Source organism: Dicentrarchus labrax, unplaced genomic scaffold, assembly GCF_905237075.1.
Source record: "Dicentrarchus labrax unplaced genomic scaffold, dlabrax2021, whole genome shotgun sequence".
Lineage (NCBI taxonomy): Eukaryota > Metazoa > Chordata > Actinopteri > Moronidae > Dicentrarchus > Dicentrarchus labrax.
In genome coordinates this window covers 4,512,504-4,530,498 of record NW_026136706.1, presented here as the reverse complement: position 1 = coordinate 4,530,498, position 17,995 = coordinate 4,512,504, and the positions used below count along the sequence as shown (strand labels likewise).

General features: G+C 38.8%; 1 protein-coding gene across 1 annotated transcript in view; it reads right to left on the bottom strand.

Moving 5' to 3' along the window:
- Positions 1–14,935, bottom strand: part of gpr39 (G protein-coupled receptor 39) — a 36,733-nt gene extending 21,798 nt beyond the window's left edge. Inside the window, exons 1-2 of the mRNA XM_051404036.1 lie at positions 14,830–14,935; positions 12,316–13,486 (exon numbers count right to left, since the gene is read on the bottom strand). Of these exons, the coding sequence (XP_051259996.1) occupies positions 12,316–13,105 (790 nt within the window). The 5' untranslated portion in view covers positions 13,106–13,486; positions 14,830–14,935. The remainder of the gene's footprint in view (positions 1–12,315; positions 13,487–14,829) is intronic.
- Between the last annotated feature and the right edge of the window lie 3,060 nt (positions 14,936–17,995).

Below are 17,995 nucleotides of genomic sequence, written 5' to 3'. Positions count from 1 at the left end.
AGCTATGTTTGCACTTGGCTACCATCATAAGGAAGCATTGTAACTCAGGTATACCCCCCTTTTAGTTTCTCTTTCGTTACACATTCACACAACATAAACCAAGTCTGACTTTCACTCAGAATGACTGCCCAAATCCAAAGATCGTCTCCTGATAAGAATAAAACATTTTCTGAGTATCTTAAAGCTTCCTAAATTTGCTCCCCTTTTATTTTAACTGCAGCCTCCATGACTCCCACCAGACTTCAGGGAAGAAAGAAAGAATCTTGCAGGTCTAAAGTCTTAAAGCTGATCAATATTTAAATATTAATGTATCAGCTAACTGTGCATAATGTTAAAGGTGTCACTTGTAATGATGAACCCACAGAGAATTATCACCCAACTCTGCAGTTTCCCCTCAGCTCTATTGAAGCTTTTAGCCTCTTTTAGCTCATTGTTTTGGTTTTACTAACCTCAACATTACTGTTCACTGCATCATTCTCACTGCTCTAAATTGTAGTTCAATTGTGTGCAAGGTTTTTAGTAAGTTTACATTCATGTTTTCTACTCTGAAGAGACCTTGGGAACCACTATCCTTGTATTCAGCTGCTTGAACATTTCTTTTATTCAAATGCCCTTTTGTTTGCTTGAGTTCCTGAAGGATAAAAGAACTGTTTTATTTACTGTTTACTCCAGCCTGAAGGCAAATGTCACATACATACACATAATACAAAGGTTCAGCTGGTATATTGTTATATATGTGACTTTTATTATAAAGTCTTTTCCATCTCTCTAGATCATTGTGTGTATTGTGTGATACTCAGCAGTGATAACCGATGAAGACACAAGATTATCACTGCACACATCTTGAATAAAAAGCGCTGAAGAATAACAATAGCGCTCCCTGGTCTTTTGTTTCTCAGGTCCATGCACCCCTTCTTTTCACATATATTCAGCCTCACCAAGTGCTCCCAGCACAAATGGCTTGCGAAGTCAAAGGTCACAGGCCAAAGGCTGAAGGTGGCAAAACAGAATTAATATTCATCTCCGAATTGCTGGCTCCCAGTGACTGAAAAAAAAAACGATCTAAAGCAATTAACCTTCTGTCCTGGACGTGATGTGTGGGCAACTTAACAAGGATGTTCTCTGCTTTTAATTACTCTCCAAAGTCGCAGAGCCCAGCCAGGATTAAAAGTTATTTCAAGGTAAAGTGGAATGGTGACAGCAACGCGGCCACTTGAGAGATACCTGACATTGGCGCTTACAACAGGAAACGACTGTTTTTGAGTGTGCATCAGAGTGGAACTCAATGTGCAGCCAGTCTTTTCTGTTTGCCAACTGCAATAACAATTCAATTCATATTCAAATGCAAACTCAGATAATTCTTGCTGCAGAGTCAATAAGGAGGAGAGTGAACACTGTTGATGCCAGCAGCCTGTGTCATGACCCTACCAGTAATATTCAGTCAGATTTAATATTCCATCATGAAGACGGTAAAGTCCAGTTGCCAGTGTGTGGCTGCCTGAGTTCTTGCTTATGAGCACTGAGCTGATATGAATTTTGAAGTAGTTATGATGGACGTGATAATGTGGCTGAGGAAATTAGAATACGGGTTGGCTAACATGCAGTGGTAGAAGAAGTATTCAGTTTCTTTACTTAAGTAAATAAAAACGGCTCATTCTAAAGGTAAGAAAAACCTAACGATTCCTACATTTGGGTTTTTTATACATAACATGAAAACATACCTATGAATATTATGTTCCATTCTGCCAGTAGAGCCTCCTAAATGTTACACACAGGACCTTGACGGAAAAGTATTGATACCATACTGTGAAAATACTCCACTACAAGTATCAAATTACTCATTGTGCAATAAAATCTTTGTTCTACTAATATATATATATATATATATATATATATATATATATATATATATATATATATATGTGTATGATGTATTTGGATAATATTACTGCTGCATTAATGAATGTGTTGCATTTTACCAGAGGTCGGAAGTACTATACTTAAATAGATTAAAAAAACTATTGCATTGCACGCCTTCCCAAAATCAAGACCAGTGCCTGACACACACAGACACACACACACACACACACACACACACACACACACACACACACACAGACACACACTTGAAGTTTCAGCTTTGCACAGCAGGTAGAAATGTCCTTTAGAGAATCCAAGATGTCCATGTTTAAGGTTGAGCTCATATTAACTACCGTTGGTAGTTTAATCTACAGCACTGCATCATATTCTATAAAACATACGTTTGTAGTACCGCTGTCCTCTGAGACGTGAGTATCTCTAGAGTAATCTTTTCATCAACTCAGAAAAAAACTGCCCTGTTTTCAGCTTTGTGACGAAGCAGTTTCTAACTAATCAAATAGTTTATTTAGTTTAAGAAGTAGGAGAATAGAGTATCAGAAAAATGGTTTTCACTGGACAGGAAGGGTATGATAAATTATAAATCTGATAACTAGTAACTTCAGCTGTCAGACAATTGTAGTGGAGTCAAAAGTAGAATACGTGCCTCTGAGATGTAGAGGAGTAGAAGTATGAAGTTACAGAAAATGGAGAAACTCAAGTAAAGTTCAAGAACCTTGCGTAATCACATTCCACCGCTGCTAACAAGTGAAAAATTATAATTAACTATGTGAATATTGCTTGGTTGCGGGGGTATACAATAGAGGTATAAATATCACAGCATCATGACTTTTTTTTATAGAAACACAATCCACCCTGTATCTGTCCTCATCAATATTTATACATACATCAATATTCTAGTCTGTTGGTTACGAGTAGAGCAATAAAGCTTGAGTGAAGGTGTGTGGAGATGGTGTGTGTATTGTGAACGTCCCACACAATTCCTTACTGACAGAAAGTACAAGCAAACTGTTAAACCACTATCACACACTGAGGGGTGACATTACATGTCGCCTTATTATACATATTCAAAGCTGTCGGTTTTTATCTCAGACTTCCACTTTCTACTTTTTCAAAAACATCAGTCTTCTCAACGCACAGCAGAATCACCCTTTAATGCGAATAAAAGGATTATCTACACAACAAAAATAAAAACTAAAACTCCAAATCAGCTCACATCTGCTGATAATAGTTGCTGTAGTGTTATTGAAGGGTCGGACCTTCCAGTAAACTGAGCTAAATGTGATGGTAGCAACTTCTTCCAAACAGATTCAGCCAACTTTCCTCTGCGCCCAGAAAAATGTAAATATTTTCTTCTTTCTGATGCTTCAATGTCACTGCAGTATTTCTGAATATGTGATTAGGAAATGCAGTGTGTGCTTATCCATTTTCAGCTAGTATATGCAAGCTCCAGCTGATGCAAATTAAATCACGTGAGTGACTATGGAGACAGTATGAAGATGGAAACCATGAGAATCAGACAGACATATAATTTACTTTTGTCTTTTTGATTAGAATTTTTTTCTGTTGTCTTATTCCTCACAGCTGCTTCAAGCTCTGACTGAGTACTCAATTTGTCCCGAATATTACAAATTATAACTTGATTTTTTTTTAATACATGTTCCTGACAAGGGCTCAAATGTAACTGAGACTATGCAGAGGTTGCTGGGAACTAAATTTCAGGCTTGTTTAGGAACTGACAGAAACAGAATTCATGATCTCCGTTTCATTTTATTTATTTGAAGGAAGATCCCACACACTGCTCTTGCTCAGCACCAGTGAAGATCAATAAGTTGTGATGTTGAGCAGGATCTTTTTCTGAAGTGATACTTTCCAACACACCTGCACCTTAGATGGATACAAATTAAAAGATAAAAGTAAAACTATTTAAAAAAGACCAAACTTTTTCAAGTTTAAGCTCCTTAAAAATGTTATATTATTGTTATTTACCATAAATTTTCCAATACATGCTGTCTCGCTATTGGTTTCTATTGTTTGGATTAATTTGTTCATCATCATTGCATGCGGCACTCACGATAGAGCAGCCCTGAGTCTTAGAAATTATGTTTATAATTTGCCACCGCAAATCCGTTTAGAAAGACAAATAATGCAGAACCAATTACATTTTCTATTAACGTAATGAGGAACTGTTTTTAATAAGCTATTAATTATAACATTTAATCCAAATCACAAGATTTCCTAGCCTTAACCAAAGTGCTTCTGTTGCCTAAAGCTAACCAAAGTCACCATCTTTCCCTGATCTTAAACAAACCCCAACAACCTTCTTGCAAATCTACCATGTTACATAAATGCAGAGATTCAAAATAGTTGTCTGCATTTTATCTACATGACCATGCAACTATAATGTAACTAAAGACTTGAATGATTAGATATGTTATAAAAAGGTCCAGTGTTTAGGATTTAGTGGCATCTAGTGGTGTAGTTGCAGATTGCAACCATTTGAAAACCAAAAGGTGTAGGATAAACTACGGTGGCAGCAAATTTTGCAAAAAAACGCCCCTATCTAAGGTTATGGTGTTTGGTTTGTCTTATCTGGGCTACTGTAGAAAGGTGGTGAAAGGTGAGAAAAACGGCTCATTCTAAGTAACAAAAATGCGACAATTCCTATATTCAGGTGATTTAACACTAATAAAAACATGACCTGTGAATATTGCATTTCATTGCTGCCAATATATCCTCCTAAATGTTACCCACTGGACCTTTAAGTTTCAGAAGTTAACTGATTTTCCGATAAATGAATGAAAAAGGATGCTGAAATGGAAATAAGTGGCTGCATGGAATCGTTGGAAAACAATGGCAACAGCTCTGATGTAACATATATTTGATTTGTAATAAAATAAACCATTTTAGAAGATTCCCCTTGCTGCTGTGTTTTGCTCAGCTTTACTCTCAGCTCGTGCGGTTCGATTCAAAATCACATTACCTCCTGTTACCTCCTGTTACCTCCTGTTACTGTGGGAATCTCTCCATTCAATCAAATCACCTGCATAAACATCTCCATCAGTTCAAAGCTTCATTACGGCACTGTCAGCTTCCTGTTCGGGGAATAGCTTGTTTGTTCTCTCTCATAACTGTGATTATTGAATTCTCAGAATAAAATAAAGCTCAAATTAGAATTAATCACTGTAAACATTCATTTGGCAAATGTTGTGTATCCGCTCAGTGTCTGGCAGCAAATTTGCATCCCCAGACTAGCGGCCATTTAAAGAGGGAAAAGAAAACCGAAGTTGTGTTTGCTTGAGGAAACCGTCTTATTTCCACATCAACAAAACCATGATGACCTTGTTCTATCGTGCTTTTATTGAATCAGTTTGATCTTTTTCTTTGGTTTCATGATTTGGAAGCCATTCTCTAAAGAACAGAAATCAATCACATGGTCTAGTGGGCTGATTGGCGAGTCACAGCTTAACCCAGAATCCCTGAAGACCAGACAGTGACAACGGATAACCAGCTCCATTTTAAAATGACGACTCTCAGCCTTTGCACAGTGAATTTCTGCTTCTTCCTTCTGGACAGAGCTTTTTAGTCCCAAGATGTAGAATAAAACAAATAAATTAAATTTAAAAAAAAGGGCATAAAAACAGCTATCAGTCAGTTTCTCTTGTTTTTACCATCAGGACCCATCGGCCTTGGAACAGCCTGCCTGAAGAGATGAGGTCCGCAGAATCATTGACTTCTTTTAAATTACTTCTTCTTAAAACCTAATTTTATAGACTTGCCTTTATGTGATTTACATTCTATCTAAAAATTATTATTATTATTATTATTATTATTATTATTATTATTATTATTATTATTATTATTATTATTATTATTATTATTATTATTATTATTATTATTGCTGTGCATTACTGTCTCTCCCTACATCACTGTCACATCCTCAGCCTCTCCCCTCATCAACCATCCTCATCAGTCGATGTGAATATGTGTAAGCAGGTTCAATATCACACCCATACAGCAGGACAGAAACAAATATGTTGTGTCAGGCAATTAAGCTGTGCAGGGATTGTGACTAATGGATGAAACCACCTTTTATGCATTGGTTGTAATGCAGCTGACCCCTCCTCCCCCGTCTATCTGAGGTCATCAGAGCACAGAAACTCAATTTGACTCACACACTGTCCAATACTAAATACATAATAGGACTGATGAGGCTGTACGACTGACTGGTAATTGAATCAGAGCACAACTGGAGTGCCACAGTCCTGTGAAAAATTAAACAGGTGTGGATAAGTAGATGGAATATAATTCTTGCTCATTAATTTTGTATAGAAAGAAGAAACCTTTTGTGTTGAGTCTGATGAGTTAGTGTCAATATTGTATTAAAAGATAAATAGCAGCATGTATCCATCATTCGTTTTCCTTCTACAGGAGGCTGATTAAATGTCGGAGGCTCTGGCTGATACATGGCTGTCCTGCGGACGTAAACTCAGATATAGTTACAGTTTGAACCCCTCAACAGTGTAAAGGATGCAGACTGTAGATTTTAATCATGGCGAAAAACACCTTCATGAGTCAAACCTTCCAATATTAAAAGATCTGAGATCAGTTTATTGATGCCATTTAGGGATACAAAGTTAGTGTCTTATTATTATTCTGTTGCGTGTTCTAGTATCACACATTTGAGGCCACTTTTCAAACTCGTTTCTGTATCTGCAAACAGGATTAAATCATAAAATAAGTGAATTTACACTGTCCAAAACATTGCAGATACTTTGTATTCAGATTACTTTTGGTTAAGGCAGGGGTAAAATTAAATACAAATACAAAGATAAAATAAAGACAACTGTTACATTGTATACTTTTATTGGCCTATATTGGTTTATATTACGGCAGATTGACACCATTAAAAGTATGGTGAATTAGCTATTAGCAGTTCCTGGTTGCAGTGTACCAATGTGGCGGAACCGATTCCCCAAGTCTTAACTCCAACCAGTTCCCAACTGCATAATAAAAATTTTAAAAAGCCACTCTGACTTTATTTTAACAATAACAAAATGCCTCTTCAATAAAAACTAACTAAGGACTCTTCAATGACTGTTCAATAATAAAATAATGCCTCTTCAGTAAAAGGTAAATAAATGGAGAAGGGGTTTAATGCAAACAAAATCATAAACAAATGGTAAAAGTAAAGCCCAAAGTAAAGTAAACCCCTGCAGGCAGCAGGTAATTGGGTGGCAAGGAGTTCTTGCCCAAGTTACACTAGACTGCGCTGGTTCAGGCACTAACAGCACAACATGCTCTCCGGGTTTAGTGACAATTCTTAGACACTTTATGGCTCCGAGAGAGAGACAGCAAAGAAACCTCAGGGGGTCCTAGAGACCAGAGTTTGAGACTGACTATGTCTCATAGTGTGAGTTCTGCACCGAATAGAGAAAGGATCAGAATGCCCCCTGGGTGAGCGGTTCCCCATCTCTCTTATGCCCTCAAGAATGGGCGTCGTTACACCCGGATTGGCCAAGACGGGAACCACCAAGCTGCTCTCCATCATTGTTGAGGAGTTAGTCCTCATCCTTCCCATGCAACAGGTGAACTGAATGAACTTCTAATCAACCCAGAGGAATGTTTGCAATTTATCCAAAATACAAAAGGGAAAAGGAAAACCAAACAGCAGCACAGCTGAATGAATGAATGAAGGAACGACTGCTACACCCATGCATGAACAGACACATATCATTAGATTACTTTGATCCTGCAGAAAACTTAAAATACACTCCTTAAAACTTCCGAACTTGCCTGAGAATCATTATGATTTTAAGTGGATTTATGGATGTTTAATCATGATCGATGTGATATCCTTGCGAAGTCACACTTTATCTGTCTGTGACATGTTTGTGTTCAGGCAATCGGGAGCTAAGGGTTAACCAAAATTCCACGTTGTTGTCAGAACACCAGCATGCACGTCTCTTTAACCTCCTGCAGTGCCTTTGCCTCCCGTCTCCCTCTGTGCCCCAAATATTCAGCACGGCACACCTCACGGTTTGACAAGAAAATTGTATTTTTTTCAATTATGTTAAATAAAAAAAATAACACCTGTCACTATTTTACGGCGCTTTAGAGTGTTTCCACTTTTAAATTAGTGTATTTTCCAGATGTTATTGTCTTTTGTTTCACATGTATCTATACTCAAGGTACACTGAGTTTCAAGGCAGCATAAGAAAGTCCATGTTTTGTATTCCACTGATTCCCCCACCACTGAAACCTTGAGAATGTATAGATAGAAACTCCACACACAACGCAAAACCAAAGTAATAATTACTATACTGTAAGTGTTTCATTAACCTTGCAACTCCATCAGCAACCAGTTCTAAAATCAATAGCTGAGACTGAGCTGTAAAACTACGCTGTGAATTCAGATTCTGTGATTCGCATTCTTGTGAGTATCTGGTGTTGGCTCAATGTGAGACTGATCCAACATGATGGGTGACTGTATTTAAACAGAGAGTGGTCGTGTGTGTGTGTGCGTCAGTAACACACAGGATGTGATAGCACGCTCTGGAATGCAGATAAGAAGCACGACACACAAACTAACGCTTGTTTCCAAAGTGGAGTCTAGTGTTATAATATCTGATAATTGCATTGAGATCATATCGTTATCTGTTCCAGAAAGGAAGTACTTTTGTACCAAAACAGGGGGATTTGATTATTATATGCTGCTCACTTTACTGTTAGGGCTTCCAGATCCTTTTCACTTGTGCCCTCCAATGTAGCAGGGGTGTGTCCAGACTTTTTTGACTGGGGTGGCAACAAGTATGTGTCTCAGCTTTCCAGTCATTCCCAATTTCTGCAATTCTAATACTGTTTAGGGACCCCAGTCCAAATACATTAGGAGATAATAACACATTATTGCCAAAAACTACATGGGATAATCATAAAGTGGGCATGTCTCCAAAAGGGAAACTCGTGGTGGTCAGAGGTCAAGGAATCTCTTTGGAAATGGCCATGCCAGTTTTTCCATTGCTAAAATTTTGCCTAACTTTGCGCCCCTCTTGCCGACATGCTAACATGCCATGGTTGGTTCCAGTGGATGCGTAAGGTCATCTAGGTTCATATGATATAAGTATCTTCACTCTATCCTTGAAAACAGAGCCCACTACAGTCTTTGAAACACAGGGAGGGAGGGATAATGGGGTGGCACTTGGGGTGGGTAATCAGATTTCACCCCAGGCCCCCCTTCTGGAAATGCCCCTGGTATGTAGCAGACCTCGGTGCACCATGCTTACTGCCATGTGCCCAACAATTTTAAAAATGGTGACTAGTCTTCAGCTGCGGGTGGCAGTGAGGATGGAGATGACAGGTATCACAAAGCTGCAGGTAGCAGAGGATTTTCTCAGCAGGCTCCATTTCTTTAAAAAAAAGGTTCCCATCCACAATCAGAGGCAGATTTTCATGTCCTTCAAACTGGCTGTGCATTTTCCTTCGCTCCTCTGAACATAGAAAATGTAAGATACGAGCATTATGGTTGACTTGGATGTGCGTAAATGTACCTCTAACTGCCATTTTCACACTTTTCTGAAATGTTGAATTACAATATCTACAGTAAGGATGCTTTTAAACATGAACACCTGACAGTTTCCTGAAGCTTTTTTGAAATCTTCTTTTATATCTGTTCCTTTCCTTGAATACATTTTGCATTATTTGGGGTTATTTTGGCCACTTGGGGGCAGCAGAACGAGCTGTATAAAGTTTTTGTAGTCTACATATTAGCAAACAACTACCTATTTACACTTTAAACAGAGAGCCACATTAGCATTCACCTGGAGTCGTATTCTGGCCACCTGACAAAAGTCCAATATTTACTCTCCTTTCTGCTCTGTTTTAGTCTCCGGCAGCCACTGAGAGAAATATCTGACTCTGTTAATGCTCCACTTTGTTCACCAGCTTGTTGCTAATGTTGTTTGCTGTTTGGTGCTGGGCAGGTAGTGCACAGAGCAGACAGCCACTGCCTGCAGCTGCAAAGGTTGATGAGAGCAGCGAGAATGAACCAAAACAGTAAAGTCGCGTCGAATAACCAAAACAAAGAGCTGAAAGACGCTAGGACAGAGCTGAGAGGGAGTTTTGGTGAATTTGGGGATAATTCTGTTTTTCATTCAGTGATTCATTCACTGTTGATATAAAAATGATTGATTGGAGCAGCTTTAAAGGTTGTTTATATGGTTGTAAACAGGAAAAATAAATTCCCTTTGCCAATAGACATTTGTACATCATACATAACGGTGAGTTTATGTTTAACAGCTTCCTGGTCCAGTGTCTGGAATTTAGTTGCTGCGCGTCCTGCTTCCTGTCACTGTTTATTCATGTGGTCGCTCTCTGTGACTGCTCTGCTGTATGACTAAGGGACTTTGGGGAGTTTGTCTGCTGCTGCATGTATTGGTGTGTCTCCTATCTCGTTTCATTTCAACCTGTCTGCAGTGTGGCACATCAACACCTGTTAACATCTCTGAGTCCCTCCCTTCTCATGTCCAATGCTAGCTGATATCCACTGGACCAAGACGGTGCTGATGTCCTCAGGATGTCCACCCCAGTGCTCACACTGTTTATTCTGCAAATTCTGTTATTAAAATTTTATCTGACTTGGCGCAAATGGTTGGTGGTTTTGGCTCTGTTGCACACCTGAGTGCCTGGAGGGAGAGTCTGTCTCTGTGAGGTCTTTTGTGAGGTTTCTCTCTCTTTTTTGTGGTGGTGATTTTAGGCTATTTTGTTTTCTGTAACAGGTCTTCTTTCAGACTAGTGGAAAGAAAATGCCCAAAATACGCATTTAGGGCTTTATTATTCTACACATTGTCTAGTTGTGTCTGTAGTTAGCATAAGATAATTCCTCATTTGCATATTTAAACAGAAAAAAATATTGTTTGGAGAAATTTTATGGTAATATCTATTAAAGTTTTAGTAGTGTTTTGCAAAATGTAGTTCATTTTGAAGTTGTATTCCTATCTATATTCTGAACTTTTTTTCTGAGGGGTTTGTTTATATATAATTCATATTTAAGTCAGATTTATGTAAAAAAAAAAAATGGTCCTAAAACCATGGCAATGTTTTTGTTTTTATGGCTGTTGACAGTATTTTCTGATTTATAAGTGATAAAAAGAGAAATTCCGTCTGTTAAAACCTTTGACTCTAATATGAAACAAGTATTTTGAACCTGGCTTTATCCAATGTTCAGATTTCTGTTCTGCAATAAATGAACATTAGTGCATATTAAATTAGACAATTTCTCATCTGAATATTTAAAAATATAATTTTATGGTTATATCACTTTCATCTTGACATATAGTTTATTTTCTTTGACTTTATTCACGTTGTTTTGCAAAATGTGTGGAATTAAAATTAGTTTTCAAACTCTCGAACCCAGGGCAGAAACTTCCACTTCAGTAGCACTCACATACACCAAACCTCCAGTCTTAATCCTATCTATATTCTAAAGGACTTTACAGACGGGGGTTTGTTCATATATCATTCATAGCCTGATTCATATAACATTTTATTCCTGAAAACATGTCAAAAATGCATTTATTTATGGCTGTTAAAAATTGAAGAGAGATCCTCTGTAAAATCCAAAATGAAGCAAGAATTGCTTCCTCCGATGTTCAGATTTCTGTTCTGGAAATGTATACAAATGAATGCATGTTTAACTAGACAATTCCTTATTTGCATATTAAACTTGTAATACAAATAATAACAACCTCAATGGACGTAATCCACTGGAGAAGTCTTAGGGTGGTATCTATTAGTTCAATTTTTGACTCTATTCACCCTATTAAGTGACAAAGGACCCGCTGGACAGCATAGGAGGACTGAACATCACACAAACAAACTTAAACAAGCAACAGGTACTATCACAAAATGGTTTATATGCACCGTTTCAGTTTATGAGCACGCCCTAAACAAAGTCTGAGTGTGTGAGTATGTGTGTGTGTGTGTGTGTGTGTGTGTCAGAGTGTGAAATCAATCATTTGAATAGTCATAACACTGGAAATAAGCTCTTTCTTACTTCCACAAGGAGGGCGCCTTAACTGATGGCATAAACAGAGAAGAGGCTGTCTGTCACGCCTGAACATCCCGGGCAGCGGTGGTAATATAACAACATCTCACACACACACACACACACACACACACACACACACACACACACACACACACACACACACACACACACACACACACACCCACACACACACACCACCCTACATAGAGGTAAAAATAACACTTCCTGCTAACACTTTTCAAAGATTTCGACTCTCATGTGGACATGTAGATCCCAAAAGGTTTTAAAAGCTCAGACAGTACTCACACAATACAAACAGACAGAGCTATAAAATCATCTCTTTGATCAGACACAGTTGGGAGGTTTTTTTAGATATTAAAGCAACAACCTACCAAGAAAAATGATGGTCTGCTTCCTGGCTGTCTTGACTTTTGAACTTTCGTGCTTGGGTGGTCTTTGAATTCCGTTGAGGCCGCCATCCATGGATCCTGTTCCCAAAGGCTTCCGAAGCACGAGGATCATGGCGCGGCACATGAAGGCCACGCAGATCAACACGACCATGTAGACGATGAAAGCCACAAAGATGCTGCTCCTGTACATCACCCAGCGCTCCCTCAGATTGGTACAGAAGGTCAGATTCTGGGCGGGAGTGTCAGCTCGGAAGGGGATGTGCCCCTGAGTTCCCGTGGCAATCAGCAACGGCAGGGCCACGAGCACGGACACCAGCCAGGCGAAGGTGATGAGGGCCGAGGTACGTTTCCCGCCCAGCGCTTTGAAGCGAAACGGGTGGCAGATAGCCACGTAGCGCTCAAAGCTAAGCGTGGCCACGTTGAGGATGGTGGCGTAGCTGCAAGCCTCGAACAAGAAGTTGTAGATCTTGCAGGAAGTGTTTCCTGATGCTGACGTGAACGGGAACCAGATGGCGCTGTAGAGCTCCACCGGCATGCCGATGAGGAGCACCAGTAAGTCCGAGCACGCCAGGCTGACCATGTGGTCGGTCACGTTCTTCTGCAGATAGCCGTTACGCTTCAGCACTTGTGTCACTCTGATAGTGACTGAATTACCCACGATACCCGTCACCAGGATGAGGCTGTAAAGGATTGTCAGGAAGATTTTGACGGGGTAGTTGGGTTCAAGCTCGCTCCAGTCTTTCTGTTCTGCTATCTCTGCTTCCTCGTTCATGGTTTCAGAGAGGTGAGGTTTTCCAGGTATTGTTTTTCTTCCTTTAGCTTATCAGCTCTGCAGGGCGCAGTCCGGGTGATCAGAGCCAAGATCCAGAGGTGAGCAGGTTTCCAAGAAAACAACTTGTACTGAAGACTTTTCTTCGTCTGGAAGTGCTTCTGATTCTTCAAGGAGGGTATTCCAGTTGGCGGGGAACTCCAAATCACAGTAGGTGTGTCATTTCAGGACACAGTACAGTAAACAACAGCACTACTCTTCAGTACTATGTTCTAAATAGTCAGTGTCTTACCCCCAAAAGTCCAGTGTGGGGCCCCAAGCCTGGTCCATCTCCTCCCATTCCTGATGATCATCTGGGGTCCCGGAGAGTCAGAGCAGGTCCTGCTGTAGTACACAGTCGGTGGTTTAACCTCAGTCTGAGCAAAGTGTTAGCCAACACTTGAATCAGATTTCCCCCTCCCACCTTTGAGGGCAGGGCAGTTAAACATTAACCCTTGTGCGCTGAAAGACTACGTTTAGTATGATAAGGGAAAATGTCATAACATTTGTTGTGATTGGTGTCAATCTACATACAAGTTTTTAGACAACATGAAAAATCCCACTGTTATCTTCAAAATGAAACATTGTGTTTACTAAATGTTTTCCATATGAAATATACTTTTTACACTCCAAATTTGTGCATCTCTTTGACATTTATCTTGTTATGAGTTTAGAGATACTTGTTTATCCTAGTAGTTTTTTGTAGTTTCTGAGATATAGCCAATTTTTTATTAAACTATATTTTGTCTTTCCAAAAATGGTAGAAAATGCCCTGGAATGAGCAATAAAAATGGAGGGATTTTTATTATTTTCAGTACACACAAGCAACAGGCTTTTGTCTATTCATATTTCATATAAATAAAAGCTGCACACATCTATTATTAGTCCTACAGCAGGTGAAAACATTAGCTCGAAGGCCCATTCTCCATTAGTTTAATGGCCATTGAATCGAATGGAGAAAGTGAGTCAGTTTGCTTCTGCTAGACCTCAGATCTTGCTATAACTTCTAATTCTCAAATACATAAAAGTACCACACATACACACACACAAACACACCCGGTTGGCCATTTGCAGGCACAAATGAGTTGAACACAGCGACGGGCAGCATCAGTGCTGTGGATTTCATTTCTTATCATGAGTACTAATCTACCTCCCTTTCACAGAAACACTTTTGCTCCAAGTTATAGTTGAGATTAGAAACAGGGTGTAAACCACAGGGAAGCAAGGGAGAGCGGGGGGGCTGGGCTCTTCTTAATAAAACATGAGCTCCCCCTGAAAACATGTTTAAAATTTTGGGGAGGGTCTCTAAATTACTGACAATATGCTATTTTTGCCATGCTTTCTATATCTGCTTCGTCATGGATTATGAGTAAAATTAGGCTACTTTTGATGTATGATTTGTGCACGAGGGTGATTCATCACTAATTCACTTTAATAAAGATACTGCTGTTCTTGCCATCACCACTGAAGTGTGGCTGCACAATATCATTAACTCCACTTCAGAAATTATACATAAAATAAACATTCCTTGTTCCACTCAGTCTGTGCGTCGAATCGCCATTAATCATTTCTCTACTTTGCAGTCAGCATAGTGTGATTGAAATATAGTTAAATACACACAAAGACGGTTGTAACTTTGGAACTGATGAGAAAGAAAAAACTGCTGTGATCCTTAGCGTGACATTCACCTTAAACATGCCGGAGAAGTCAAAAGTGGATGAGGTAGTCTTTGCAGGGAAGTTGAAAAGTTCAAACAGGAACCAGGGCCCGGCTGAAATAGTCCAGACCTTGCATATTTTCCACTGAGTTCATATCACCAGGCCTGCAAGAGATAGTGTTCATATTAATAAAATGCAACTCCTACAGAAACAGAATTATGATTTGGTGATAACGTCTGAACGGATGATCAAGGCGTGGAGCTCTTACACTGTAAAACCAGATAAGTTCATTTAACTAAAAAAACAAAATGTTGAAACAAAAAGTACAACTAACAAAAATACTTAAAGTAAAGTAAAGTTATTAATCAGGAATGTTTCTGTAACTTACAGAACAAATGACTTGTTGGGCTTAATCAACTTTTGATGTAATAAGTTTCTACTGTGTCTTCCTGTATTTCAAATATACTGAAGTCATTTTTTCCTTTAAACACTGAGAAGAACATTGGCTGCATTAATCCTTTAACCATCAGTTTGTCATTCTCAGATAAAAAGACACATAATCGCTTGTGCTTTAACAGACAAAGCTGAAGTGACATCTATGGGTTGAACCTGATTAGATAAAAGCTTTGAGTGCCCTCTCGCTGTGATTGAATATTGTTGGATACCGTCAATTAAACCACCGCGCTCTGCGTGGCTCCTCACTGTCAGCCAGATGTTAACTGTCAAAAGTGAGGAAAATAAAATCAAGGTTGATTGCTCAGCAAGCCTCTTAATTCCCGTCTCAGATCTCATCTGAATTAGGCCTTCATATGCCTGCGTGTAATCATGATATGCTTTCTTATACCTCAATAATGAGGTGCTCATGTGTACGAGATTGCATGACATTGTCTTTATGACTGAGATAAACACATCACGGTCAGTGCTGCGTGCTAGAAATCATTCACAGCTGTTAGATGTTAAAGGAAATGAGCCAACATAAAATGGTTGAGAAGGGCTTAACTAATGCCTAATTATTTACATTATAAAACCAGTCATGCACTGGAGCGATAAGGACGACTTCCAGCCCACGTAGAGAAAGAAACGAAAGGAAAAAGTCTTACACACTCGAGCCTCCACTTGACACTGAGAGGATCAAAAAGGGACACACTCTAGGTTGACTTGAAATGCCTCAGGGAAGATATACTCTGTACTCGACAGGAGCTAAAATGTCTCCTCCTTTATGCAACGGCAGGTTTTACTCAACATTTAGGCCACTAGTCTGCTTAAATGTGATGTTTGTGGTTGCGAGGCATGCTGTGTTTGCAGGCATTCAGCAGCACAACTGACGTTCCACGAGACTGTTTTTGGCATCTTTTCTCTGAATTCATAGCCATCACGCAGCAGTACACACTGAAAGTAATATAAAAGCTATGTTTAGCGAACCGAGTCATGTTTTCATACAACCTTATGAAAGAGAATGCAGGTGCTTTTTTTTTTAGACCCGGGCAAACACAAGACGAATGGCCCCGAAGAGGTGAATGTGTGTGAATACGGCTTCTTTCAGCACAGTCTCTAAGTGGATACGATTGCAAGCTCTTCTCTGTGTGTGTACACTTTTCTTGGTGAAGTTGTTAAATTATTTTTTTCAGTTTGATAGACAACCAGAATCCAACATGATTTCCAAAGTCTGACAGTAAATAAAAGTACTTTCAAACTATTTCACAAAGAAAAACAAATGCTGTGTTTACGATCACTCTGTATTTACTCTATAATGAGATGCAGTTAGTGTCCGCAGTTTTATTTGTAATGTAAAGTTCTTATTGTGTAAATGTATCCTCTGTATAGTAGGGCTGCAAGAGACAATTTATTGATTTCTTTATGTAAAAATGTCAGAAAATGGTGAAAAATGTGTTTTCTATGTGTAGCTATTTACAAATGTGAGTGGATTGTTGTGTAACTGTATCTCAATCTGTGTGTGTGCGTAATTAGATGTGTAAATATGTACTGAGTTTTGTGAATGTGTAGATAAATCTGGGTTCGGTTTAGGTTTGTCGACACATTTTCAGATCTATATATGGATTTACAAACACCAGCTTACTGTCACAGAGGAAAAAGAAAAGAATAATCACATTTTAGAAGCTGAAATCAGAGTTTGGACATTCTTAAGAAATGAGATTTGATTAGGAATCAGAAAATCATTAATCAATTATCAAAATAGTTTGTTCACTCATTCGCTAATCCCTATATAATGGGCACTAATAGTTTACTGAGGTATTTCGGACACAGCCAGAGTCTACAGCCATGCTGGATTGGATTTAAACCGACAGCTGCTGGATGAAAACAACACTTTGGTAAGTTGCAACCATTTTTTTCATTTTCAAAGGGATCCCTTGACCTCTGACCTCAAGATATTTGAATGAAGATGGGTTCTGTGTGTAAACAAATTACAGCTGAGACTGATGGGCGTCAGTAGCTTTGCTGGTATTTGATCATAATGATAATGAATAGTGATGGTCTTTATCTAAAGAGTAAATGTTAAGATATCTCGCTGGATAAATAAAGGTTTGACCTGCTGGTGGCACTAAATGAAAAGAATTGTAAGACCACAATGTCTGCAGAATATGATGTCAGTGTATTTTGGTGCTAACTGACCACAACCAATTCAGCAAGCATAGCTAAAATAATGCCACTGGCAGTTTGACAACCACAGCAACAGTCAGTAAAACACTGCTGCATCGCGCTCTAATACTACCTTCACACTGTCACTGCTCTGAGTAAATAGGGAACTGGTTCATCCAGTTTACTTCAGGAGAACCTTCCAGGTAAACTTGTACTACAAACGGTGGATACGTTCGACCTGAGGTATATTGGAATAACTAACATCTTCATCACCGTCACAGTAGCATTTCACATCAGTTTAAGCAATCCTGTCAACCCAGGCTCTTTACTGATTGCATCAAAATTTTCAAGTGAAACAAACTCAGTTTATTAGGTTAAAAAAATCTTGATTAAGCCGCTTTAACAAGTAATTTGAAGTGGCACTAACTTAGTTTTGTAAGTTACAGAAACATTCCTGATTAATAACTTTACTAGGTAGTTTGTTTGTACACAGTACAACTTAAAATGATTAAACTTCTTGATCAAGAATGTTAATCTAAACTTTTAAATGTTGTTAATTTTACTTAAAAAAGTTAAAAGAACTTATCTGGTTTTACAG